Source organism: Equus caballus, chromosome 20 (assembly GCF_041296265.1).
Source record: "Equus caballus isolate H_3958 breed thoroughbred chromosome 20, TB-T2T, whole genome shotgun sequence".
NCBI classification, from domain to species: domain Eukaryota; kingdom Metazoa; phylum Chordata; class Mammalia; order Perissodactyla; family Equidae; genus Equus; species Equus caballus.
Genome location: NC_091703.1, coordinates 24,590,850 through 24,613,198, shown reverse-complemented (window position 1 = coordinate 24,613,198; position 22,349 = coordinate 24,590,850). Strand labels below are relative to the sequence as shown.

Here is a 22,349-nt window from a genome sequence, read left to right as displayed (position 1 = left end):
AAGATAGGCCTGTAATGCTGTAAACTTCACTCTTAGAACCGCTTTTGCTGTACCCCATAAATTTTTTCATGTCATATTTTCATGTTCATTTGTTTCTAGGTATTTTTTGTTTTCTCCTTTGATTTCTTCATTGACCCAATCATTGTTCAGTAGCATTTTGTTTAATCTCCATATGTTTCTGGCTTTTCTGATTTTCTTCTTGTAGTTGATTTCTATTCATACTGCCATGGTCAGAAAAGATAGTTGATATTATTTCAATCTTCCTAAATTTATTAAACTTGTTTTGTGGCCTAATATGTGATCAATTCCAGAGAATGTTCCAAGTGCATTTGAAAAGAATGTGTATTCTGGAGTTTTTGGATGGAATGTTCTGTATATATCTACTAAGTCCATTTGGTCTAATGTGCCATTTAAGGCCAATGTTTCATTATTGATCTTCTGTTTGGACGGTCTATCCATTGATGTAAGTGGAGTGGTAAAGTCCCCCTACTATTATTGTGTTGCTGTCTATTTCTCCTTTTCTGTCTGTGAATAATTGCTTTATATATTTAGGTGCTTCTATGTTGGGTGCATAGATATTTACAAGTGTTATATCCTCTTGTTGGATTGTTCCCTTTAACATTATGTAGTGCCCTTCTTTGTCTTCTGTTACAATTTTTGTGTCTATTTTATCTGATAAAAAAATATAAGTATTGCTACCTCAGCTTTCTTTGCATTATCATTTGCATGGAGTATCTTTTTCCATCCTTTCACTTCCAGTTTGTGAGTGTCTTTAGGTCTGAAGTGTGTCTTTTGTATGCAGCTTATATATGGGTTTCTTTTTTTATACAATCAGCACCCTATGGCTTTGATTGGAGCATTTAGTCTACTGACATTTAAATTAGCTATTGATAAGTATGTACTTATTGCCATTTTGTTACTTTTTTTCTGAGTGTTTTAGTAGTTCTTCTCTGTTCCTTTCTTCTTCTCTTGCTCTCTTCCTTTGTGGTTTGATGGCTTTCTTTAGTAGTATGTTTTGGTTCTTTTCTGTTATTTTTGTGTGTATTTATTATAGGTTTCTAGTTTGTGATTACCAGGGGGTTCATATATAGTAACCTACATATATAGCAATCTATATTACATTGATGTTCTCTTTAGTTTGACCTCTTTCTAAAAGCTCTACTCTTTTGCTCCCCTCATCCCACATTTTGTTTTTGATATCATATCTAACCTCTTTTGTATGTGTTTGTGTATCCATTACCCTCTTATCATAGTAATTTTAGTACTTTTGTCTTTTGACCTTCGTATTATCTTCATAGGTGGTTGATCTGCTACTTTTACTGTATTTTTGCCTTTACCGGTGATTTTCTTGCTTTAAAAAAAATAATTTTCTTACTCCTATTTGCGGTCTTCTCTTTCCCACTTAAATGAGTCCATTTAGCATTTCTTGTAAGACTGGTTTTTGGTGATAAACTCTTTTAATTTATGCTTTTCTGAGAAACTCTTTATCTCTCCTTCCATTCCAAATGACAACCTTGCTGGGTCGAGTATTCTTTGCTGTAGGTTTTTTCCTTTCAGCACTTTAAATATATCATACCACTCCCTTGTAGCCTGTAAGGTTTCTGCTGAGAACTCAGCTGATAGCCTTGTTGGGTTTCCTTTGTGTGTAACTTGTTGCCTTTCTCTTGCAGCATTTAGGATTCTCCTTTTATCTTTAGTTCTTAACATTTTAATTATAATGTCTTGGTGTGGGCCTCTTTGTGTTTATCTTGTTTGGTGCTCTCTGTGCTTCCTTGTACCTGGATGTCTGTTTCCTTCCTTAGGTTAGGAAAGTTTTCAGCTATTATTTCTTCAAATAGATTCTCTGCCCCTTTGGCTCTCTCTTCTCCTTCTGGGACATCTATAATACAAATGTTAGTGCACTTGATGTTGTCCCAGAGGTCCCTTAGATTGTTCTTTTTAATTCTTTTTTCTTTTACCTTCTCAGCTTGGTTTATTTCCTCTAGTCTTTCATCCAGCTCGCTGGTCCATTCTTCTGTATCATCTACTCTGCTATTGAGTCATTCTAGTGAATTTTTCATTTCCAGGATTGTATTCTTCATTTCTGATTGGTTCTTTTTTATATTTTCCAACTCTTTGTGGACATTCTCACTGAGTTCATCCATTCTTCTCCTGAGATCAGTGAGCATCCTTATCACTTTTTGTTTGAACTCTTTGTCAGGTAGATTGTTTATTTTGGTTTCGTTTACTTCTTTTTCTAGGGTTTTGTCCTGTTCTTTTTCTTGGAACATATTCCTTTGCCTCCTCATTTTTCCTCTTTCTCTGGGCTTATATCAATGTATTAGGTAGGTCAACTATGTCTCCTAATCGTGGAGAGGTGGCCTTATGTAAGGGATGCCTTATGAGGCCCAGCAGTGTGCTTCCCTTTCATCACCAGTTCCAAATGTTCCAGGGGTGTCCCCTGCGTGGGCTACATGTGTCCTTCTGTTGTGGCAGGGTTTCTCTTGCTGCAGGTGTCCAGGGAGGCTAGACTCTCCCCTGGCTGGCTTGTTGTAATGTTCACCTGCATGTGGCTGCTATGGACCCTTCAGTCACATAATCAGGTGTGGGGAGTTGGCTGCAAGGTCTAGTAGCACATTCCTGTTTGCAATTTTTCTGTTAAGTGAGTGGGCCCCCAGCATGGCTTGTTACTAGGCTCAGGGGCTTACAATTGCTGTAGGCCTCCAGCCTGCAAGGCTCTTGTCAGCTCTCTCAGGATTGGAGCTGAATGGGGCTGGCTCCAGACATGGTAACACCCAATTGTTTCAGGCTTTGGAGGGTGGGGGCTGATCTTCTATGAGGTTATTTGAGAAGTATAAGTCTTCTGCATCTGAGAAGCCACACCACCCACAGGGCCACAAACACCATCAGCACAGTCCTGCCCTGTGCACATGCCCTGACCCAGACCCAGTCACCCGACTGCAGAGGCCCCATACACTCTGCCACTGCCCCCCCCACACACCACCCGCTTCTTGTGCACACCCTGCCCCACAGAAGTGGACCCACTCACCCAGCTTCAGAAGATGCAGACACCCAGCCTATTAGGCCCACAAGTTGTCTGAGGGATTGCTGTTGGGTGGGACCGGTCCCTAGGGTGGGCTGCCTGCCCTGGCTGAGCTGCATTAAATCAACACTCTAGTGGGTGAGGCAGACCCTGGGCTAACAGGCCAGTGGAAGAACTCAATGGTGTCTGCTAGCGTCTGTGTCAGCATGCCTGTACTAGGTCACAGTAATGGCTGCTGCCAATGTCTCTGTCCCTGGAGAGACCTCATTTCTCTCTGAGATGCACCTAGAGCCTGTCAGGTGAGTCTCTTTTCACCAAAGGACTGTATGATTTTCTTTCTGGTGATTGGGTGAATTTGTGCATGGGCCCTTTAAGAGCTGACTTTTTTCCCCTTATGTCCCATAGCTTTTCTAGGGGTGTTCCCTGTTGTTGTTAGTAGCCAGAAAAGCCAGATGTTATGATACTTGTCTCAGTTGTGCGGAGTCCAAGAGCTACTTATAGCAGTAATGCTCCCCTGCTCAAGTTCCCCACTCCTCCTGGGAAGGCTGCCTACCTTGGGATTGCTCCCAGCTGGCCATGAAGCTCTGCAGCTTGTGAATGTGGCTTTTTTTCTCTCCAGAAAGGAATTTCTGCCTCTTCCACCTCAGTCAGGACTGTCCCTTCTGGCGGGGATTCTTTTTATCCAGTTTTCAGTTCTGTCTCAGGGGTAATTGTTCCAAGAGTAGTTGTAAGTTGGTTGTATCCATGGAAGGAGATAAGTTCATAGTCCACCTATGCTGCCATTTTGACATGTAATTTTCAAATTTTGGCATTTAAAGTCTATAGAAGTTCTGCCTATCAGTTCTGCCATTATCATATTGTTTTTACCCCCTCAAAGAATTCTAATAGCCTAATTATGCCTGCTGAGGGCCTTTCAAAATTAAGTTGTTTCCTCTCGCTCACCCAGTTGACATGTTTACTTAAGTGGTGAAATTTCCTGGGCAACTAGTTTATTCTGTAATAAAAAATAGGGGGCTGGCTCAATGGCATAGTGGTTATGTTCGTGGGCTTTGGGGCCCAGGGTTCAAGGGTTCAGATCACAGGCATAGACCTATATACGACTTATCAAGCCATGCTGTGGCAGCATCCAACATACAAAAATAGAGGAGCGTTGGCACAGATGTTAGCTCAGGGACAATCTTCCCCACCAAAAAATTGAAATAAAATAAAAAGAATTAAAAAATGGGAATTTATATTCAGGGTTTTTTTCAGTTTCCAGATCTTCCCTGAATAAAAACTTATTCCAAAGGAGGATATAGTGTCAGTCTGCCAGTCCTGGAGCTATTCTTTACCCACAAGGGGGTTGCACATATGGTAGCATGGTTCTGCTGTCTTACCTTTGAGTGAACTTTGCTCTCAGCCTAGACCCCAGAGAACCAGTTAGCCTGCCTTGCCTGTTGACTAGGCCATTCTAGATCACGCGGTGAGCTCACCATGCCTGGATTTAGCTTGTTCAGATGCTTCAAGGTGAGCCCTGCTGAGTGCTTCGCAGGGTGGGCCATGGCTCCTAGACTGGTATGTGTGGATATGGGGTAGGGGCCATCACCAGGCTCTGGGCCCCAAGTACTGCCCTCAGGCAAGGTAGGCAGCTGTCTGTGGTTTGCTCTTCCCAACATTGGCATGCCATCTGCAGCAAGTTGCAGACATTGGTGTATGCTGAAGTTTTTTATTTTAATTAAGTTACTTCACTAATTTTTCCCGTTGGGAGTCCCTTGCTGAGTCATGCCAGATGTGCTTTAAGAATTTTATAGTAATAATTTTTTGAGTCCTCTGTTAGAAGTTCCTCAAATTTTTTGGCCTGCCTAATTTCTTCTTTCCATATATTAAATGTATAATTTAGTAAAATTACATAGGCAATACAATTTGAATAAATCTTTTGAATAAATCATTTGAAAATGCAGATAAACAAAAGAAAGAAAATAATTTCATCATCTATTGAGGTACTTTTAACATTTTGGAGTATTCCTCTAGATTTTTTCATAAAAACTGTATATATTTAAAAATTTTTATTTTAAATAGAGATTGTACTGTATATACACTTTGGTATCCTTTTTTTCTCATTTTATAATTAGGAGCATTTCTCATAGCCTTAACTATTGATCTATAATGAAGCCTAGTATTTAACTGTATTAATATACATTAATTTATTAAACCAATTTCCTATCGTTGGAACTTTAGGTTGTGTCTCATTTTTTATTATAAAATAATTTTGTTATAAATCTGTAACTATTATCTTTGTCACATGCATCTCTATTTCCTTAGGATATATTTCTGGAAGTGGAACTATTGGGCCTTATGTGTGTATTGCTAAATTGCTCTTTAGACAGGTTATATCAATTTACACTACCTTCAAAATGCTTATTTTGCCACATCTTTGCCAACACTGGGGATTACTACTTTTTGAAAACCTTGATCAATTTGACAAGCCAAAAATGTTTCTCATTACTTTAATTTGTATTTCTGTAATTTCTTATGAGGCTGTAAACTTTTTTGTGCACTAATTGTCCATTTGTGTTTCTTCTTTTTTAATTGCTTGCTCATCACTTTTGATCACTTCTCTAAAGGATTGCTTATCTTTTACTTCTTTGTAAGAACCTTTTTTAAAAGAAACAAATTCTCTTTATTTATTTATTTTGGTGAGGAAGATTGTCCCCGAGTTAACATCTGTGCCAGTCTTCCTCTATCTTTCATGTGGGATGCCGCCACAACATGGCTTGATGAGCAGTGTATAGGTCCACACCCGAGATCCAAACCAGTGAACACTGGGCCACCGAAGCATAACACATGGACTTAAACACGATGCCATGGGGCCAGCCCCTCTAAGGGTGTTTTATATATTAATAAAGACATTGATGATAGTAGCTAGCATATGCTGCAAATATTCCTTTGTGTTTGTTTGCTTTTTTAACTTTGCGCTGGCAGGTTTTGGACTTTCTATAAATAAAAAAGAAATTTTTACTGGAAATCTTTTTCTTTGTAGTTTCTTCCTTTGCTTTTATAACAGAGTACATTTTGATTAATTTCTATTTTCCACTTATAAACAATGTGATACTTACTTTAGAGAAAGGTTTAAAGAAATACAAACACTTAGGTATACCATGAGTCCCTTATTCACTGCTGTTGATTGCTGCTGATTTTGGTTTTCTTACTGGAGCTAAATAGAAAACAGGACCCAATCTTTGGCTTTTAAGTGCATCAACTTTGTTATTTAAAATACAAAGGTTATAAAAAGTTTTCCTTCTGTGGCTGGTGAGCTGCCACACCATTTACTGGCTCTGATATTCCTAGTAAAAGATACCTTACCTTACTTCTGTCTATTCCTCAGCTAATTCCTGAGATCCAATCCCACTAAATGATTTATTTAAAAATTTGCCTGCATTAAGGTTCATTCTTTGTCCTATAAAGTCCAGTGGGCTTTGACAAATGTATAATGTCATGTCCACCATTACCGTAACATACAGAATAGTTTCACCATCCTAAAAATCTCCTGTGTGTCACCTATTTAACCCTCACCCCACCCCCTGTACTCCTGGTAATCACTCATCTTTTTGCTCTTTCTGTAGTTTTACCTTTTCCAGAATGCTATATAATTGGAATCATATAGTCTGTAGCCTATTCAGACTGGATTTACTTAGTAATATGCATTTAAGGTTCAGCCATGTCTTCTTTCAGATTGATAGCTCATTTCCTTTTTTTAAATAGACTTTATATTTTAGATCAGTTTTAGGTTCACAGCAAAATTGTGGAGAAAGTGCATAGAGTTCTCATATATGCCCTTACCCCACACATCTGGAGCCATCCCCAATATGAACATCTTGCACCAGAGTGATACATTTGTTGCAATTGATGAACCTAAATTGACACATCATTACCCAAAGTCTATAGTTTACATTAGGGTTCACTCTTGGTGTTGTATGTTTGATGGGTTTGGATAAATATATAATAATATGTGTCTACCATTATAGTATCATACAGAATAGTTTCACTGGCCTCTGTGCTCTCCTCATTCATTCATTCCTAGTCCCTAACCCCTGGAAACCACAGTTTCCATAGTTTTGCCTTTTTCTAGAATGTCGTATTTTTGGAATTATACAGTATGTAGCCATTTTAGATTGGCTTCTTTCATTTAGTAATTCGCATTTACATTTCATCCATGTCTTTCCATGGCTTGATAGCACTTTTATTTTTAGCACTGAATAATATTCCATTGTCTGGATGTACCACAGTTTATTTGACCACTCACCTAATGAAGGACATCCTGGTTGCTTCCAAGTTTTGGCAATTATGCATAAAGCTGCTATAGACACCTGTGTACAGGATTTTGTATGGGCTTAAGTTTTCAACTCATTTGGGTAAATACCAAGGAGTACAATTGCTGGATTGTATAGCAAGAGTATGTTTAGTTTTGTAAGAAACTCCCAAACTGTTTTCCAAAGTGGTTGTACCATTTTGCATTCCTACAGCAATAAATGAGAATTCCTGTTGCTCCATGTCCTCACCATTTGATGTTTATCAGTGGTCTGGATTTGGGCCATTCTAATAGGTGTTTAGTGGTATCACATTGTTTTAATATGCAGTTCCCTAATCATATTTGATGTTCAGTGTCTTTTCATCTTGTTTGCCATCTGTATTTTTTCTTTGGTGAATCATCTCTCCAAATCTTTGGCCTATTTTTAAATAGGATTATTTGATTTCTTATTGTTGAGTTTTGAGTTCTTTGTATATTTTGGATAACAGTCCTCTATTAGATATTTTTTGCAAATATTTTCTCCCAGTCTGTGGCTTGTCTTCTCATTCTCTTTACAGTGACTTTCATAAAGCAGAAGTTTTTACTTTTAATGAAGCCCAGCTTATCAATAATTTCTTTCATGAATCGTATCTTAAGTGTTGTATCTAAAAAGTCATTGCCAAACCCAAGGTCATCTGGATTTTCTCCTATGTTTTCTTCCAGGAGTTTTATAGTTTTACATTGTGCATTTAGATCTCTGACCCATTTCGAGTTAAATTTTGTGGAGGGAGTAAGGTCTTTGTCTAGATTTCTTCTTTTCCATGTGGATGTCCAGATGTTCCAGCTCCATTTGTTGCAAAGACTATCTTTTCTCCATTATATTGTCTATGCTCCTTTGTCAAAGATCTGTTGACTATATTTGTGCGGATCCATTTCTGGGCTCTCTGTTCTGTTCTAGTGATCTAGTTATTTATTCTTTTGCAACACCAAACTGTCTTGATTTATATATTTTTGAAGGTTGATAATAAGTGTTGAAGTTTGGTAGTTTCAATCCTTCAACTTTGTTCTTTTCCTTCAATGTTGTGTTGGTTATTCTGGGTCTTTTGCCTCTCCACGTAAGTTTTAGAATCAGTTTGTTGATGTCCACAAGATAACATGCCAGGATTCTGATTGGCTTTGCATTGATTCTATAGATCAAGTTGGGAAGAACTGGCATCTTGATAATATTGTCTTCGTATCTGTGATATGTAGAATCTCTCCATTTACTTAGTTCTTTGATTTCTTTTGCCAGTTTTGTGGTTTTCCTTTTATATATATTTTGTAATATATTTTGTTAGAGTTATGCCTGAATATTTCACTTTTTTAGTTGTTAATGTAAATGGTATTGTTTTTGATCTAAGACACCACTTGTTCATTGCTGGTATACAGGGAAGCAATTGACTTTTCTACATTAACCTTGAATCCTGTAACCTTGCTATAATTGCTCATTATTTGCAGGATTTTTTGGGTCAATTCTCAGATTTTCTCCATAGACAATCATGTCATCTGTGAACAAAGATAGTTTTATTTCTTCTTTTCTAATCAGCATATCTTTATTGTCTTTTCTTGTCTTATTGTATTAGCTTGAATTTCTAATATGATGTTGAAAAGAAGCAGTGAGAAGGAGCATCATTGCTTTGTTCCTGATCTTAGCAGGAAGGCTTCTAGTTTCTTGCCATTAAGTCTGATGTTAGTGTTAAGTTTTTCGTAGATGTTCTTTATCAAGTTGAGGAAGTTCCTCTCTATTCCTAGTTTGCTGACAGTTTTTATCATGAATAGGTGTTAGATTTTGTCAAATGCTTTTTCTTCATCTACTGATATGATCATGTGATTTTTCTTCTTTAGATTGTTGATATAATGGATTATATTAATTGATTTTTGAACGTTGAATCAGCCTTGCATACCTAGAAGAAGTCCTATTTCCTTGTGGTATATAACTCTTTTTTCATATTGTTGGATTCAATTTGCTAATATTTGACTGAGGATATTTGCATCTATGTTCATGGGAGATACTGTCCTGTAGTTTTCTTGTAATATCTTTGTCTGGTTTTGGTATTAGGCCTACAGAATGAGTTAGGAAGTATTCCCTTTGCTTTTAGATTGTAGAGAATTGGTATAATTCCATCCTTAAATATTTGGTAGAAGTCACCAGTAAACTCATCTGGGCCTGATGCTTTCTGTTTGGAAGGTTATTTTTTCTTGATTCAATCTATTTAATAGACATAGGCCTATTTAGGCTGTTTCTTCTTGTATGAGTCTTAGCAGATTGTCTTTCAAAGAATTGGTCTTTTCATCTAGGTTATCAGATTTGTGATCATAGAGTTGTTCATAGTATTCCTTTATTTTCCTTTTAATGTCCACAGGTTCTGTAGTATTGTCCCCTCTTTCATTTCTAAGTAATTTGTGTCTTCTCTCTTTTGTTAGTTAACCTGGCTAGAAGCTTATCAATTTTATTGATCTTTTCAGAGAACCAGCTTTTGGTCTTCTTGATTTTTCTCTGATTTCCTTCTTTCAGGAAGGAAGATTTCTGCTCTAATTTTTATTATTTGTTTTCTCCTACTTTGTGTTTGCTCTTCTTTTTCTCGTTTCCTAAGGTGGAAGCTTACATTGCTAATTTTAGATCTTCTTTTTTAGTATATACATTCAATGCTATAAATTTCCCTATAAACACTACTTTCATTGCACCCCACAAACTTCGGTAAGTTTTATTTTCACTTTCACATAATTCAAAATATTTAAAAATTTCTCTTGAGATTTCTTCTCTGACCCATGTGTTGTTTAGAAGCATATTGTTTAATCGTCAAGTATTTTGAGATTTTCTAGCTATCTTTCTGTTATTGATTTCTAGCTTAATGCTATTGTGCTCTTAGAGAATATGTAGTGTGATTTCTATTCTTTTAAATTTGTTAAAATTTCTTGAAGTCTCCTTTATTGCACAAACTGTGGTCTATATCAGTGAATGCTCCATGTGAGCTTCAAGACAATGTGTATGCTGCTGTTGTTGGAGGAAGTAGTGTATAGGTGTCAATTATATACAGTTGATTGACGGTGTTGTTGAGTTCAACCCTGTCTTTACTGATTTTCTGCATGCTGGATCTTTCCATTTGTGAGAGAGGGGTGTTGAAGTCTCCAACCATAATAGTGGGTTCGTCTTTTTCTCCTTGCAGTTCTATCACTTTTCGTCTCTTGTGTTTTGGTGCTCTGTTGTTAGGCTCATACACATTAAGGATTGTTATGTCTTCTTGCAATATTGACCCTTTTTTCATTATGTCATGCCCTTCTTTATTCCTTATAATTTTGCTTGCTCTGAAGTCTGCTCTGTTTGAAATTAATATAGCTACTCTCAATTTCTTTTTATTAGTATTAGCATGGTATGTCTTTATCCATTCCTTTACTTTTAATCTGTATGCATCTTTATATTTAAAGTGGGCCTCTTGTAGACAACATATACTTGGGTCTTGTTTTTTTATTCACTCTGACCATCTGTCTTTTAATCGGTGTATTTAGACCTTTGATGCTTAAAGTGTTTATTGATGTAGTTGGATTAATATCTACCATATTTGTTACTATTTTCTATTCATTGTTCCTTTTTTCTCTATTTTTTTCTGCCCTTTGTGTGTTTTTTTTTTTTGAGGAAGATTATCCCTGAGTAACATCTGCCACCAATCCTCCTCTTTTTTGCTGAGGAAGACAGGCCCTGAGCTAACATCCATGCCCATCTTCTTCTACTTTATATGTAGGATGCCTGCCAAAGCGTGGCTTGACAAGCAGTGTGTAGGTCCACACCTGGGATCCAAACCAGCGAACCTCGGGCCACCAAAGCAGAAAGTGTACACTTAATCACTGCACCACCGGGCCAGCCCCTGCTCTTTGTGGTTTTAATTGAGCATTTAATATGATTTTATTTTCTCTCCTTTCTTAGTATATTAATTATAGAATTTTTTATAACTTTTTTTAGTAGTTGCCTTCACGTTTGCATTGTACATTTACAACTAACCCAAGTCCATTTTCACATAACACTATACCATTTCACGAGTAGTGCAAATACCTTATGATAACAAAGTATTCCTACTTCTTCCTTTCCATCCCTTGTATCCTGTCATTCATTTCACCTATATGTAAGCTATAATCAATATACATCGTTTCTATTATTATTTTGAACAAACTGTTATCTGTTAAATCAATTAAGAATAAGAAAAAAAGTTTTACTTGACCTTCACTTATTCTTTCTTTAATACTCTTCCTTTTTTATATAGATCTCAATTTCTGACCTATATCGTTTTCCTTGTTTCCGAAGACTTTCTTTTCACTTTTCTTGCAAGGCAGGTATCCTGGTGTCAAATTCCTCCAATTTTTGTTTGTCTGAAAAAGTCTTTATTTCTCCTTCACTTGTTTTTGGTGAAGAAGATTGGCCCTGAGTCCATTGCCAGTCTTCTTTTTGCTTGAGGAAGATTGTCACTGAGCTAACATCTGTGCTAATCTTCCTATATTTTGTATGTGGGACACCACCACAGCATGGCTTGATCGGCAGCGTGTAGGTCCATGGCTGGGATCTGAACCTGTGAATCCCAGGCCACTGAAACGGAGTGCACAGACTTAACCAGTACGCCACTGGGCTGGCCCCTCTCCTTCACATTTTTTTGTGTGTGAGGAAGATTGGCCCTGAGCTGAAATCTGTTGCCAATCTTCCTGTTTTTGCTTAAGGAAGATTGTCACTAGGCTAACATCTGTTCCAGTCTTCCTCCATTTTATGTGGGATGCTGCCACAGCATGGCTTGATGAGTGGTGCTAGGTCCACACCTGGGATCCAAACCTGTGAAACCTGGGCCACTGAAGTGGAGTGTGCAAACTTCACTACATTTACTGGGCTGGCCCCTGTCTCCTTCACTTTTGAAGGATGATTTTGCAGGATTCAGAATTCTAGGTAGGGTTTTTTCTCTCAATACTTTAAATATTTAACTCCACTCTCTTCTTGTTTACATGGTTTCTGAGAAGTCATGTGTAATTCTTATCTTTGCTCCTCTATAGGTAACATATTTTTTTCCTCTGGCTTCTTTCAAGATTTTTTCTTTATCTTTGATTTTCTGAAGTTGGAATGTGATATGCCTATGTGTAGTTTTATTCAGTGTTTACCCTGCTTGGTGTTCTCTGAGCTTTCGACATCTGTGGTTTGGTATCTGACATTAATTTGGGAGAAATTCTCAGTCATTTTTACTTAAAATGTTTTTCTGTTCCTTTCTCTCTTTATTCTCTCTCTTCTATTCCCGTTATATGTGTATTACACCTTTTGTAGTTGTCCCATAGTTCTTGGATGTTCTGTTCTACTTTTTTCAGTTTTTGTTTCTCTTTGCTTTTCAGTTTTGGAAGTTTCTATTGTCATAGCCTCAACTCAGAGATTCTTTCCTTAGCCACGGCTAGTCTATTAATGAGCCCATCAAAGGCATTCCTCAATTCTGTTACAGTGTTTTTGATTGCTACCATTTCTTTTTGATTCTTTCTTAGAATTTCTGTCTCTCTGCTTAAATTTCCCATCATGCATGTCATCTACTTTTTCTGTCAGTGCCCTTATACTTTTAATAGCCATTTTTTCAATTCCTCACTTGATAATTGCAACATCCCTGCCACATCTAAATCTGATTCTGATGCTCGTTCTCTCTGTTCAAATTCTGTTTTTTGCCTTTTAGTATGCCTTGTACTGTTTTCTTAAAAACTGGATATGAGGTACTGGGTAAAAGGAACCAAGTATTGGTTCCTACAGAGGTTTCTACTTGTGGGTTTCTGCTCCAGTACGTTGTGATTCTCTGTTCCTACCTATTCTCTCTCCAATGCTGGGGGCAGGCATTTGCCCTGTGACCTCAGTTCTCTGATGGATGTAAGAAGAGTCGTTGATTTTTAGTTTATTCAGCTTTTACTTGTTATTAGGGCAGACTAACTACTTCCAAGCTCCTTACATGCTGGACTGGAAACTGGAAATCTGAAAGCATTAGCTTTTTATCACTGAATATTATTCCATTGTCTGGATGCCCCACAGTTTATCCATTCACTTATTAAAGGACATCTTGGTTCCTTCCACATTTGGGCAATTATTAATAAAGCTGCTGTAGACATTTCTGTGCAGGTTTTTGTGTGGACATAAGTTTTCAAATCAGTTAGGTAAATACTTTAGAGAGAGATTGCTGGATCCTATTGTAAGACCATGTTAAGCTTCGTAAGAAATTGTGAAACAGAGTTCCAAATTGGCTGTACCATTTTTCCTTCTCACCAGCATTAAATTAGAGTCCCTGTTGTAACACATCCTCATCATCATTTGGTATTGTCAGATTTTTGGTGTTTAGCCGTTCTAATAGGTGTGTAGTGGTATCTCATCTTTGTTTTAATTTTCAATTTCCTAATAACAAATGATGTTGAGTGTCATTTTATATGATTGTGCGCCTCTTTATATCTTTGGTTAGTACTCACTTTAAATTTTTATTTAGTAAAAAAACTATCCAAAGGGTATGAGACTTCAGTTATAATAACTTCTGGGGATCTAATGTAAAGCATGGTGACTATAGATAATAATGCTGTATTTTATACTTGAAATTTGAGATTAATCTTAAGTGTTCTCACCACACATACATAAAAAGAAGAAAAGTAACTACGTGAGATGATGGGTATGTTACTCAACCTGTAGTAATCATTTTACAGTGTATACATATATCAAATCATTATGTTGTACACTTTAAATATATACAATTTTATTTCTCAATTGTACCTCAATAAAGTTGGGGAAGAGCATTTAAAATAAATAAATAAAAAGAATTACCATATGATCCAGCGATCCCATATAAACCCAAAGAAGTGAAAGCAAAGGTTGAACAGATTTGCAAACCCATGTTCATAGCAGCATTATTCACAATAGCCAAAAGGTAGAAGCAACACAAATATCCATTGACAGATGAATGGATAAACAAAATGTGATATATACACGCACACACATGTGCATACACACACACACACACACACACAGAGGAATATTATTCAGCCTTAAAAAGGAAGGAAATCCTGTCACATGTTAGTTACAATATAAATGAATCTTGAGGACATTATGCTAAGTGAAATAAGCCAATCACAAGAGGACAAATGCTGTATGATTATGCTTATATGAAGTGTCTAAAGTAGTCAAATTCATAAAAACAGAAAGTAGAATGGCTGTTACCAGGGACTGGGGAAAAGGGAAAAAGGGAGTTGTTGTTTAATGGGTGTATAGAGTTTTGTTTCTACGAATTAAAAAATTTTGGAGATTTGTTGCACAACAGTGCGAATATACTTAATGCTATGGAAATGTACACTTAAAAGTGTTCAAGATGGTAAGTTTTATCTTATGTGTTTTTTACTACAATTTTTAAAAAATTGGTTACGTTTCTCTATACTGGAGATAACTGATCCGAAAATAAAAGTACAAGACACCAATCACAACTGTGGCAACAGCTATAAAATGTCTAAAACTAACTGAGCATACATAGGACCACTATGAAAAAGGGAATTTTCCAAACCGTAATAAAGAGCATACAGGATAATTTGAATAAATGGGGAAATACCCTTTGCTTCTACATGGGATAAAAAAAAAAACTCTCCTAATTTGCTTTGTAAAACTTAGATGTGCCATTAATTTGATTTTTCCCGTCATGGATCTGTGACCTTTGGAAGCACTTTCACATCAGTTATCTACATGGTAATTCTCAAACTCAGCTTTGGGTATCACGAGGAACAGAAGTAGATTTTCCCTCTCCGAAATATGCATTACGTGTTTCTTGTGAGGGTATTCCTTCATTTACCAGATATTTACTTAGCACCTACCATGTGACAGACATTGTCTGTCTCGGCCTTCATTGAGTTTACATTCCTGTGAACAGAATATTGAACATCTTCCCATTTAAAATAGAACTAATGAGGCCGGCTCCGTGGCTGAGTGGTTAAAATTCCGCTCACTCTGCTTTGGCAGCCCCGGGTCGTGGGTCCACTCGTCAGCCATGCTGTGGAGGCATCCCACATACAAAGTAGAGGAAGATTGGCATGGATGTTAGCTCACAGCAAATCGTCCTCACCAAACAGAAAAGAGAAATAAATAAAACAATACTAAAGTAAACTAAGAAATCTGGGGTAACAAAATGCACTTACAGACTGACAATTCTGAATTGTTGCCTATTCTTCCTCTAGTCCTTTTTCTCAGAGCCTAACCCTCTGGAGGATTCCTGGCTTTGAAACGTATGTAATCAAAATGAATATCATTTTAACATAATATTTTTAAAAATCAAAATTAAGGCCAAAACTCGATGACCAATTAAATTTCAAAATTTTAAAGACAGGATGGTACACTGTCATGCCAAGCCACCAGGTCTGAGGCAAAAGGAAAAATGTGTGCCCCTATGTTTATATTTTCGTGTATTTTTTCATGGTTGTTTTTTCAAAAACAATAGAGTATTTGAAAAAGTATTGAAACATTGAAACGTAGGTATATTAAAACACATCATTTTAAATATTTTATATATACCAAAACCAGACTTTACTCTAATTTTATTCTCTTGATTTTAGTCGATTCAAATTCATCAATAACATCTTTAAAATCTACTTTTGGGAGAAACTAACCATTTAAAAAATACATAAAAGCCTGTATAGAGGAGTGCACTTTTTCTTTTGCTTTACGTTTCAATATGACTTCTCACGGAACTGGTAAAGATGAACATGGTTGGTTCAACTTGCTTTACACGGTGCTTGGAAAACCTTAGACTCTAACACAGAAGTTGGGCTAAGAGGTTTATTAATCAAATAAAATATTTAGGGAGGTTTTCGTTTTATACTTTTAATCTTTCCAGGAATTGCCTCAGTGCTTACTTTGGCTTGGTGTCAGATATTTGTACTCGTAAGAACAAAGTTAAAAGAAATTCATGAGGCTTAGAATGGATTCCTTTCTATCAAATACACTTAAAAAAAGTTTTTGGAAACATTTCAAGTCTGTTGTGAAGAGAATTACCAGAATTTGGGACAAAGCGATAAAGAGAATCTGCTTTCAAGTGTATCATACTCCATTATAGAGCTATATCTCTTCAGTTTAAACTTGGAAGTAGTTTCCCTGTTAGTTCCTATCCTGGTGTGTTTTTAAAATTATTATTAATTAATTAATTAATTTCTGTGAGGAAAATTGGCCCTGAGCTAACGTCTGTAGCCACTGTTCCTCGTTTTGCTTGAGGAAGATTGTCGCTGAGCTAACATCTGTGCCAGTCTTCCTCTATTTTATGTGGGCTGCTGCACAGCACGGCTTGACGAGCAGTGCTATGTCTGTGCCCGGGGTTCAAACCTGCGAGCCCTGGGCCACCAAAGCAGAGCACATGAACCCAACCACTACGCCACCAGGCCAGCCCCTCCTGATGTGTTTTTAAAATTATTTTTATTCCCTGTTTGAGAAATTTTCAGTACTACAAATGAAAGCAAAAAGCCACAAATGTACTTGAGCCCCAAATCAATTCTAAATTAACACAGGAAGAGAATTTTGACGACTTTTGGTTTAGAGTAGAATGTAAAATTAAACAACACGCACCCAGATTTCATGCCACAGAAATGCAAAAAGACATTTCGAAATCCCTCTTGGTAAAAATTATATTGCATCATAAAGAGAGTTTGTTTAGAGCTTGGAGTTTGAGAAATGTAATGTGTGTGGTTTCCTTAAAAAAAAAAACGTGAAAGATCAAATGCTTCATTTGCTGCTGGAGCTATTTATAAACTGTTCAAATTGAGTGCAGTGGGAGGGTTAAGTAGCTAGCTAGTAAAGACGTATCACGGTCTGCTAACTGGTGAGGAGAGAAAAGGAGAGAAGATACAGAATGTTTTGAAAAGCATCTACACGTAAGTCAACAGGACAGTGTGCCAGGTACTGCTTATAACGTTCTGCAGAATAGTCCATAGTGCACATTAAGAAGTACTAGACTTGACCTGAGGGGTAGCTTCGAAGGCTTAACCAAGGAAGGGATGATTGAGTTATACTTGAACCTACAGGGTGACCCTGAGTGCTGCAAAGAGAAGGAAGTCCAGATGCAAAAGCATGAGGGTGGGACAGAGAGAGTGGGTTGTTGGAACATAACACAGAGGCTCTAAAAGGAGCGTGGTGAGGAAGGAAGCTCATATCAGTAAAAATGATAGTAAAGCGGATTCACAGCCTTTTGCCTTGTGGGGGTGAATTAACAACGGAAGCTTTAAAGAGTAACAGCATTTCTTTTGAAATATTCAGGCAGAGGCAGCGGCAGACAATGGGCAGGCAAGTGAGAAGGGCATTAGTTCTTGGGGGGAAAGCTGAGATGGACGTTCAACCAGTAGAATGTATGTTTAAGAGAAGAGATAAGGTGCACCATAAGGTAGCCACCAAGCCTAGGTATTTGGAGGGAGGGGCTTTGAAAGTATTTCCATAAAAAGAGGTTTTTGAACTGTCAGTTCCAAATGAATATCTCTTAAAGCCTTAACATGATTTTCTTTCCTCTCCAAATGTTTGCCTTGTCATAGCATCGAACAAACAACTGAGATCCTGTTGCATCTGTCACCTGATGAAGCTGCCAATCTGAAGGAAGGGATCAATTTTCTTCGAAATAAGAAGACGGGCAAAGATTACATCTTATATAAGAACAAGAGCCGCCTGCGAGCGTGCAAGAATATGTGCAAGCATCAAGGAGGCCTGTTCATAAAAGATATTGAGGATTTCGACGGAAGGTACCAAGAGTCCTTTGCTTTCTCACCAGCGACACTTCTTAAGGGGATTTGGCAGAAAATGTGCTCATTTAAAAATTTCAAAGGGACCAATCAACAGATTATTTCCCCTAGTCAATCCATCACTTTCACTTGTGCTCGCTGAGGGTATCTCTCTGATCTCAAAATGTTATGACCTCTACTTAATTTTCCTCTCTCTCATAAGAACGATTAAAATTTATTCCTAGCTTGAAAAACAGTAAAACTCCTAGGGTAGGTGTGTCTGTGTGTGTGAGCATTTGGGTGTGCATTTACCTGCTTTTGTGTTCAAAGATTCAAGCCTCCTTTAGGTTTCCTTTCCCTCTCCTGGAGAAGTGTGTGTGCTTGTTTGCCAGGGTGGGGAAGGGTAGCTTTCCAAACTCTGCTGGGGAGCGGGTGGAATTTCTCTGGCAGCCTAGTTGTAGTTAAAAAATAAATATGGCAGATCCCCAACCGTGCCTGCTCTGAACAGTGGCTCTTCTGGCCATTTCTCGGAAGAACTAGTGCTGGCACCTGCCTCTCCTCACCCCTTGATTAAACCTGTGCATACATCTCCCCCCCAGTGCAGGAGTCAGACCAGGACAGGATTGTTTAGTTTTGTTTGCAATGACTGCCGAAGAGATAACAGGCCTGCCTGGCACAGCCAGGGAGAGGTCTGGGTGGGGAGGTGCTCTGTCAGCCTCAGTCTCAGCATCAGCAATGCATGAGCAGTTTTCTTTTCTTTTTGAGGAAGATTAGTCATGAGCTAATGTCTGCCAATCCTCCTCTTTCTGCTGAGGAAGACTGGCCCTGAGCTAACATCCATGCCCGTCTTCCTCCACTTTATATGTGGGATGCCTACCACAGCATGGCTTGCCAAGCAGTGCCATGTCCGCTCCTGGGATCCGAACTGGCAACCCGGGGGCCGCTGAAGCAGAACGTGCGAACTTAACCCCTGTGCCACCAGGCCGGCCCCTGACCCCATCTTTTAAGCTTTGCTTCAATCTAACTTGATCTGTGTGATTTTGGTTATTTCCTGCTGGGCTTTTTTCTTCCACTGTGTTGTCAGTCTAATTTCTTAGGTGATTTGTGGGCAGTTTAGTGCTAGTGTACTCAGATGGAGCTGGGTAGTTGTCCAAGAGCTCCTTGCTGTAATTGTTTAGAAGTCACCCAACTCCAGAATGTTCTCACACCTGTGTACAGGTTTGCATCACTGCATACTTAGTTTCGGGACCCAATCCATGTATTATTAGATTTTTAAATGTTAACCACTGTGGTGTCTGTAGCTTTCTTGGCTCCTCAGATCAGGTTGCTAAATTTGGCAACTAACAATACAGGATGCCCAGTTAAATTAGCATTTCAGGTAAACAACAAATGTATCTTTAGTATAAATATGTCCCAGAATTGCATGGGACATACTTTTAGCTCACAACTGTACTCTGGGGGGGGGGGGGGGGGGCCTCTTGGTAGTTTGCTAACAGTCCTATTTTGATTCTCTTCCATCTTCTCAGTGGATTCAAGTTAGAGAAAGCTCAGACATTGGTGTTCTGTCACTAGTAAACTTCTGCAAGTACTCAGAATGTTGAGGTTTTCTAACTATTGCGGAGTTTTTTTGTTTTGGGAAAAAAATCAGTAAACGTTGATTTGATCCAGTCATTTTTAATACATACCGTTGATGGCCCGCCCCCACGCCACTCGGGTCTGGGGGGCGGGGTAACTGTTACCGTTCTGAGACTGTTTTTCTCTCCTTGAAGGGCCTTTCGACACCGTGCCCGCTCAGCCAGCCGTTTAAAGGAAGCGTTACAGTTTAGCAATTAGGAGCATGATGTTTCTGCATTGACGGTCTACTTTAGAAGCCTGGCCCACGGTTTCCCAGCTCAGTGACCCCCGCACGAGGCCTTTCCGGGCTTTAATCGCCTCCTCTCTAAAATAAGGATCAAATGTTACCTTCATTGTCGGGTTGCTGAGAAGACTGAGTGATTTCAAACATAAAGCACTTACAAGAACGTCTGGCATAAGATGACCACTCAGTATATGTTAATTACGTTGACTGTTATTATTACTCTGACATAAATTTCTTGTATAGTTTAGGAACAGAGCTTATTTACGGGAACTCAGATGGTTCTTAGTTCTTAACATTGTGCCTCTTAACATAGTGATTGCTTTACTGCAGACTGGCCTTTCTCTCCTTCATCCGAAGCCTTGGGGGCCATTGATCCTGGTTTCGCCCTATTCTGTTGACGGGCCAACCTGGAGACAGCACTCTTTTGACTCTGCTGCACTTAAGGAACCAGATTCCCCCAGGCTTATTCCCAGTTGAAGCTTGCCACGCATTTAGATCTTGAAACTTAGCATCGCCAGAGGAACCCACACACTGTACTCCCCTGTCCACCTCTCCAAATTCAATTGCTTCTAGGTGGGTTCTCTGTGTAGCACTTCACCTGAAGAATCTCTTTTCCAGGATTCAGTCAAGAACAATGACCTACCTGTTCCACCCCCGCTGTGTCAGTTGGTTGTTTTCTTCACATGCGAAAAAAAATCAGCAGCTCTTAAAAGCTGTGGTTCTCGTTTTTTGTCACAGCCTTTCTTGCATAGGAAGCTGTTGCCTCCCTCCTGTCTACCTGCCAATCATGAACGTTTATGGGCCTGTGATAGTTTCGCCCTTAATGGCCCAGCATACTGAAAAGCTGCGTTTCTAATGTTCTGTTAGTTTTTGAAAGGTTGTTGGCTACTCATTGATGAGAAAGGAGATGCCACAAAATAATCCTCCATAAATTGAAATGTGGAATATGCTTTTAGCCTCATTACTAAAAAATAACATAAAAAATTCTGGATATAATGAAGCTTGAAAAAATCAGTATAGTTCCCTTATATGTTAAAATAGACATTTTTAGTTGAAAAAAATCTGATCTTCCTGGTTTGAGACATCCTTGTTTGTTTGCAAAATAAAATTATTTAACTGTTGAAAAAAAAACTTCAATGGGAACACTACCAACATAAAGAGAAGACATAATCTGTTCATGCCCCATCTCCAACCACCACTTGCCTCTGCTAAGAAATAGAAAGGAGAAAAATTCCTGAGCATCTTGTTTTGTTACAGTCTGATTCTTGTTCTGAAATAGGGTTGCCAGAGTTACTAAATAAAAATGCAGAACACTCAAATTTGAATTTCAGATAACAAATTTTTAACACATCTCAAATATTGTGTGAGATAATAAATTAGTCATTATTTATCTGAAATTCATATTTAACTGGGCATCCTGTATTGCTGGCAACCATGTTTTGAAATATTAAACTATAGGGAAATCTTGTCTCTTGGATAAATGAAAACTTTAGTTGAGCTTAGGTTTAGTACATTGTACTAAGGGTCAAAGGTTGTGGAGTAATTGTAAATCACAGACCTGTATTTGCTACTACTACATTCTTTCCTTGTGTTGGCCCCAACGGCATCTTACCTAGCTTAGTCTTTATAAGAGAACCAACCCTGAAGCCTGCTTTATTCTGGTGGCTCCGTTGATCTCTCACTTGTCATTTCATGACGTGAAGTTTATCTTCATTTTTTAAATCACCTACTGATAATTAGTCTATATCTCCTTGGGTATTTGAATGTTAGCTATTAATAGTTTTCTTCTCATGTATTTTGTGTTCAATCAACTAGTGTAATTTTGTCACAAAAATAATACATTTTAGCACGATAAGATTAATTTTTATTTTCGCCGTCATAAACCTAAGCACAATTTTTCATCCAGGTCTGTTAGGTGCACAAAACACAACTGGAAGTTAGACGTGAGCTCCATGAAGTATATCAACCCTCCGGGCAGCTTCTGTCAAGATGAACTGGGTAAATACCATCAAGTTGATAAATGTATTTTGCTATTATCGTTATTGGGGTTCTTCTTGTCAACTTGTTTCTAGTCTCACTTGAAGCTTTGGATACATTATGATTTTAAGCTGTGGACATTAGGGTTGGTTGGGTTTTTTTTTTTTAATAATTAGTGCTGAAAATTCTAAACAGAGGATTTCTCCAAGAGATCCCTTCATTCATTCATTTCTTGAGCAAATATTTGTTGAGACCTTACCATGTGTAAACATTGGACTGGTATTAAGAGATACAATGATGGATGAGATAGTCAGTGTGAGTGAGAGGACATTTACGTGAAGTGGTAGCTCAGGCAAACCTGAGATCAAGGATGCTCTAATAGGTTTCTTAGATAAAGTGTATTATAAAATAGTGGCTCTGAATATTTTATCAATGAAGACACACAGGTGGATGTTCATGTGCACGATCCT

At 38.0% G+C, this 22,349-nt stretch overlaps 1 protein-coding gene across 18 annotated transcripts in view; it reads left to right on the top strand.

Annotated features, from left to right (window-relative positions):
- Positions 1–22,349, top strand: part of CMAH (cytidine monophospho-N-acetylneuraminic acid hydroxylase) — a 351,661-nt gene that overhangs the window by 257,666 nt on the left and 71,646 nt on the right. For 13 of the 18 annotated variants that reach the window (XM_070244995.1, XM_070244986.1, XM_070244988.1 and 10 more), the window contains 2 exons: positions 17,862–18,065; positions 21,809–21,900. In XM_070244995.1, the coding sequence (XP_070101096.1) occupies positions 18,010–18,065; positions 21,809–21,900 (148 nt within the window). In that variant the 5' untranslated portion in view covers positions 17,862–18,009. Of the gene's footprint in view, positions 1–17,058; positions 17,236–17,271; positions 17,734–17,861; positions 18,066–21,808; positions 21,901–22,349 lie in introns of those variants that run through there. The other 5 variants (XM_070244993.1, XM_070244994.1, XM_070244992.1 and 2 more) reach the window with 5 other exon arrangements.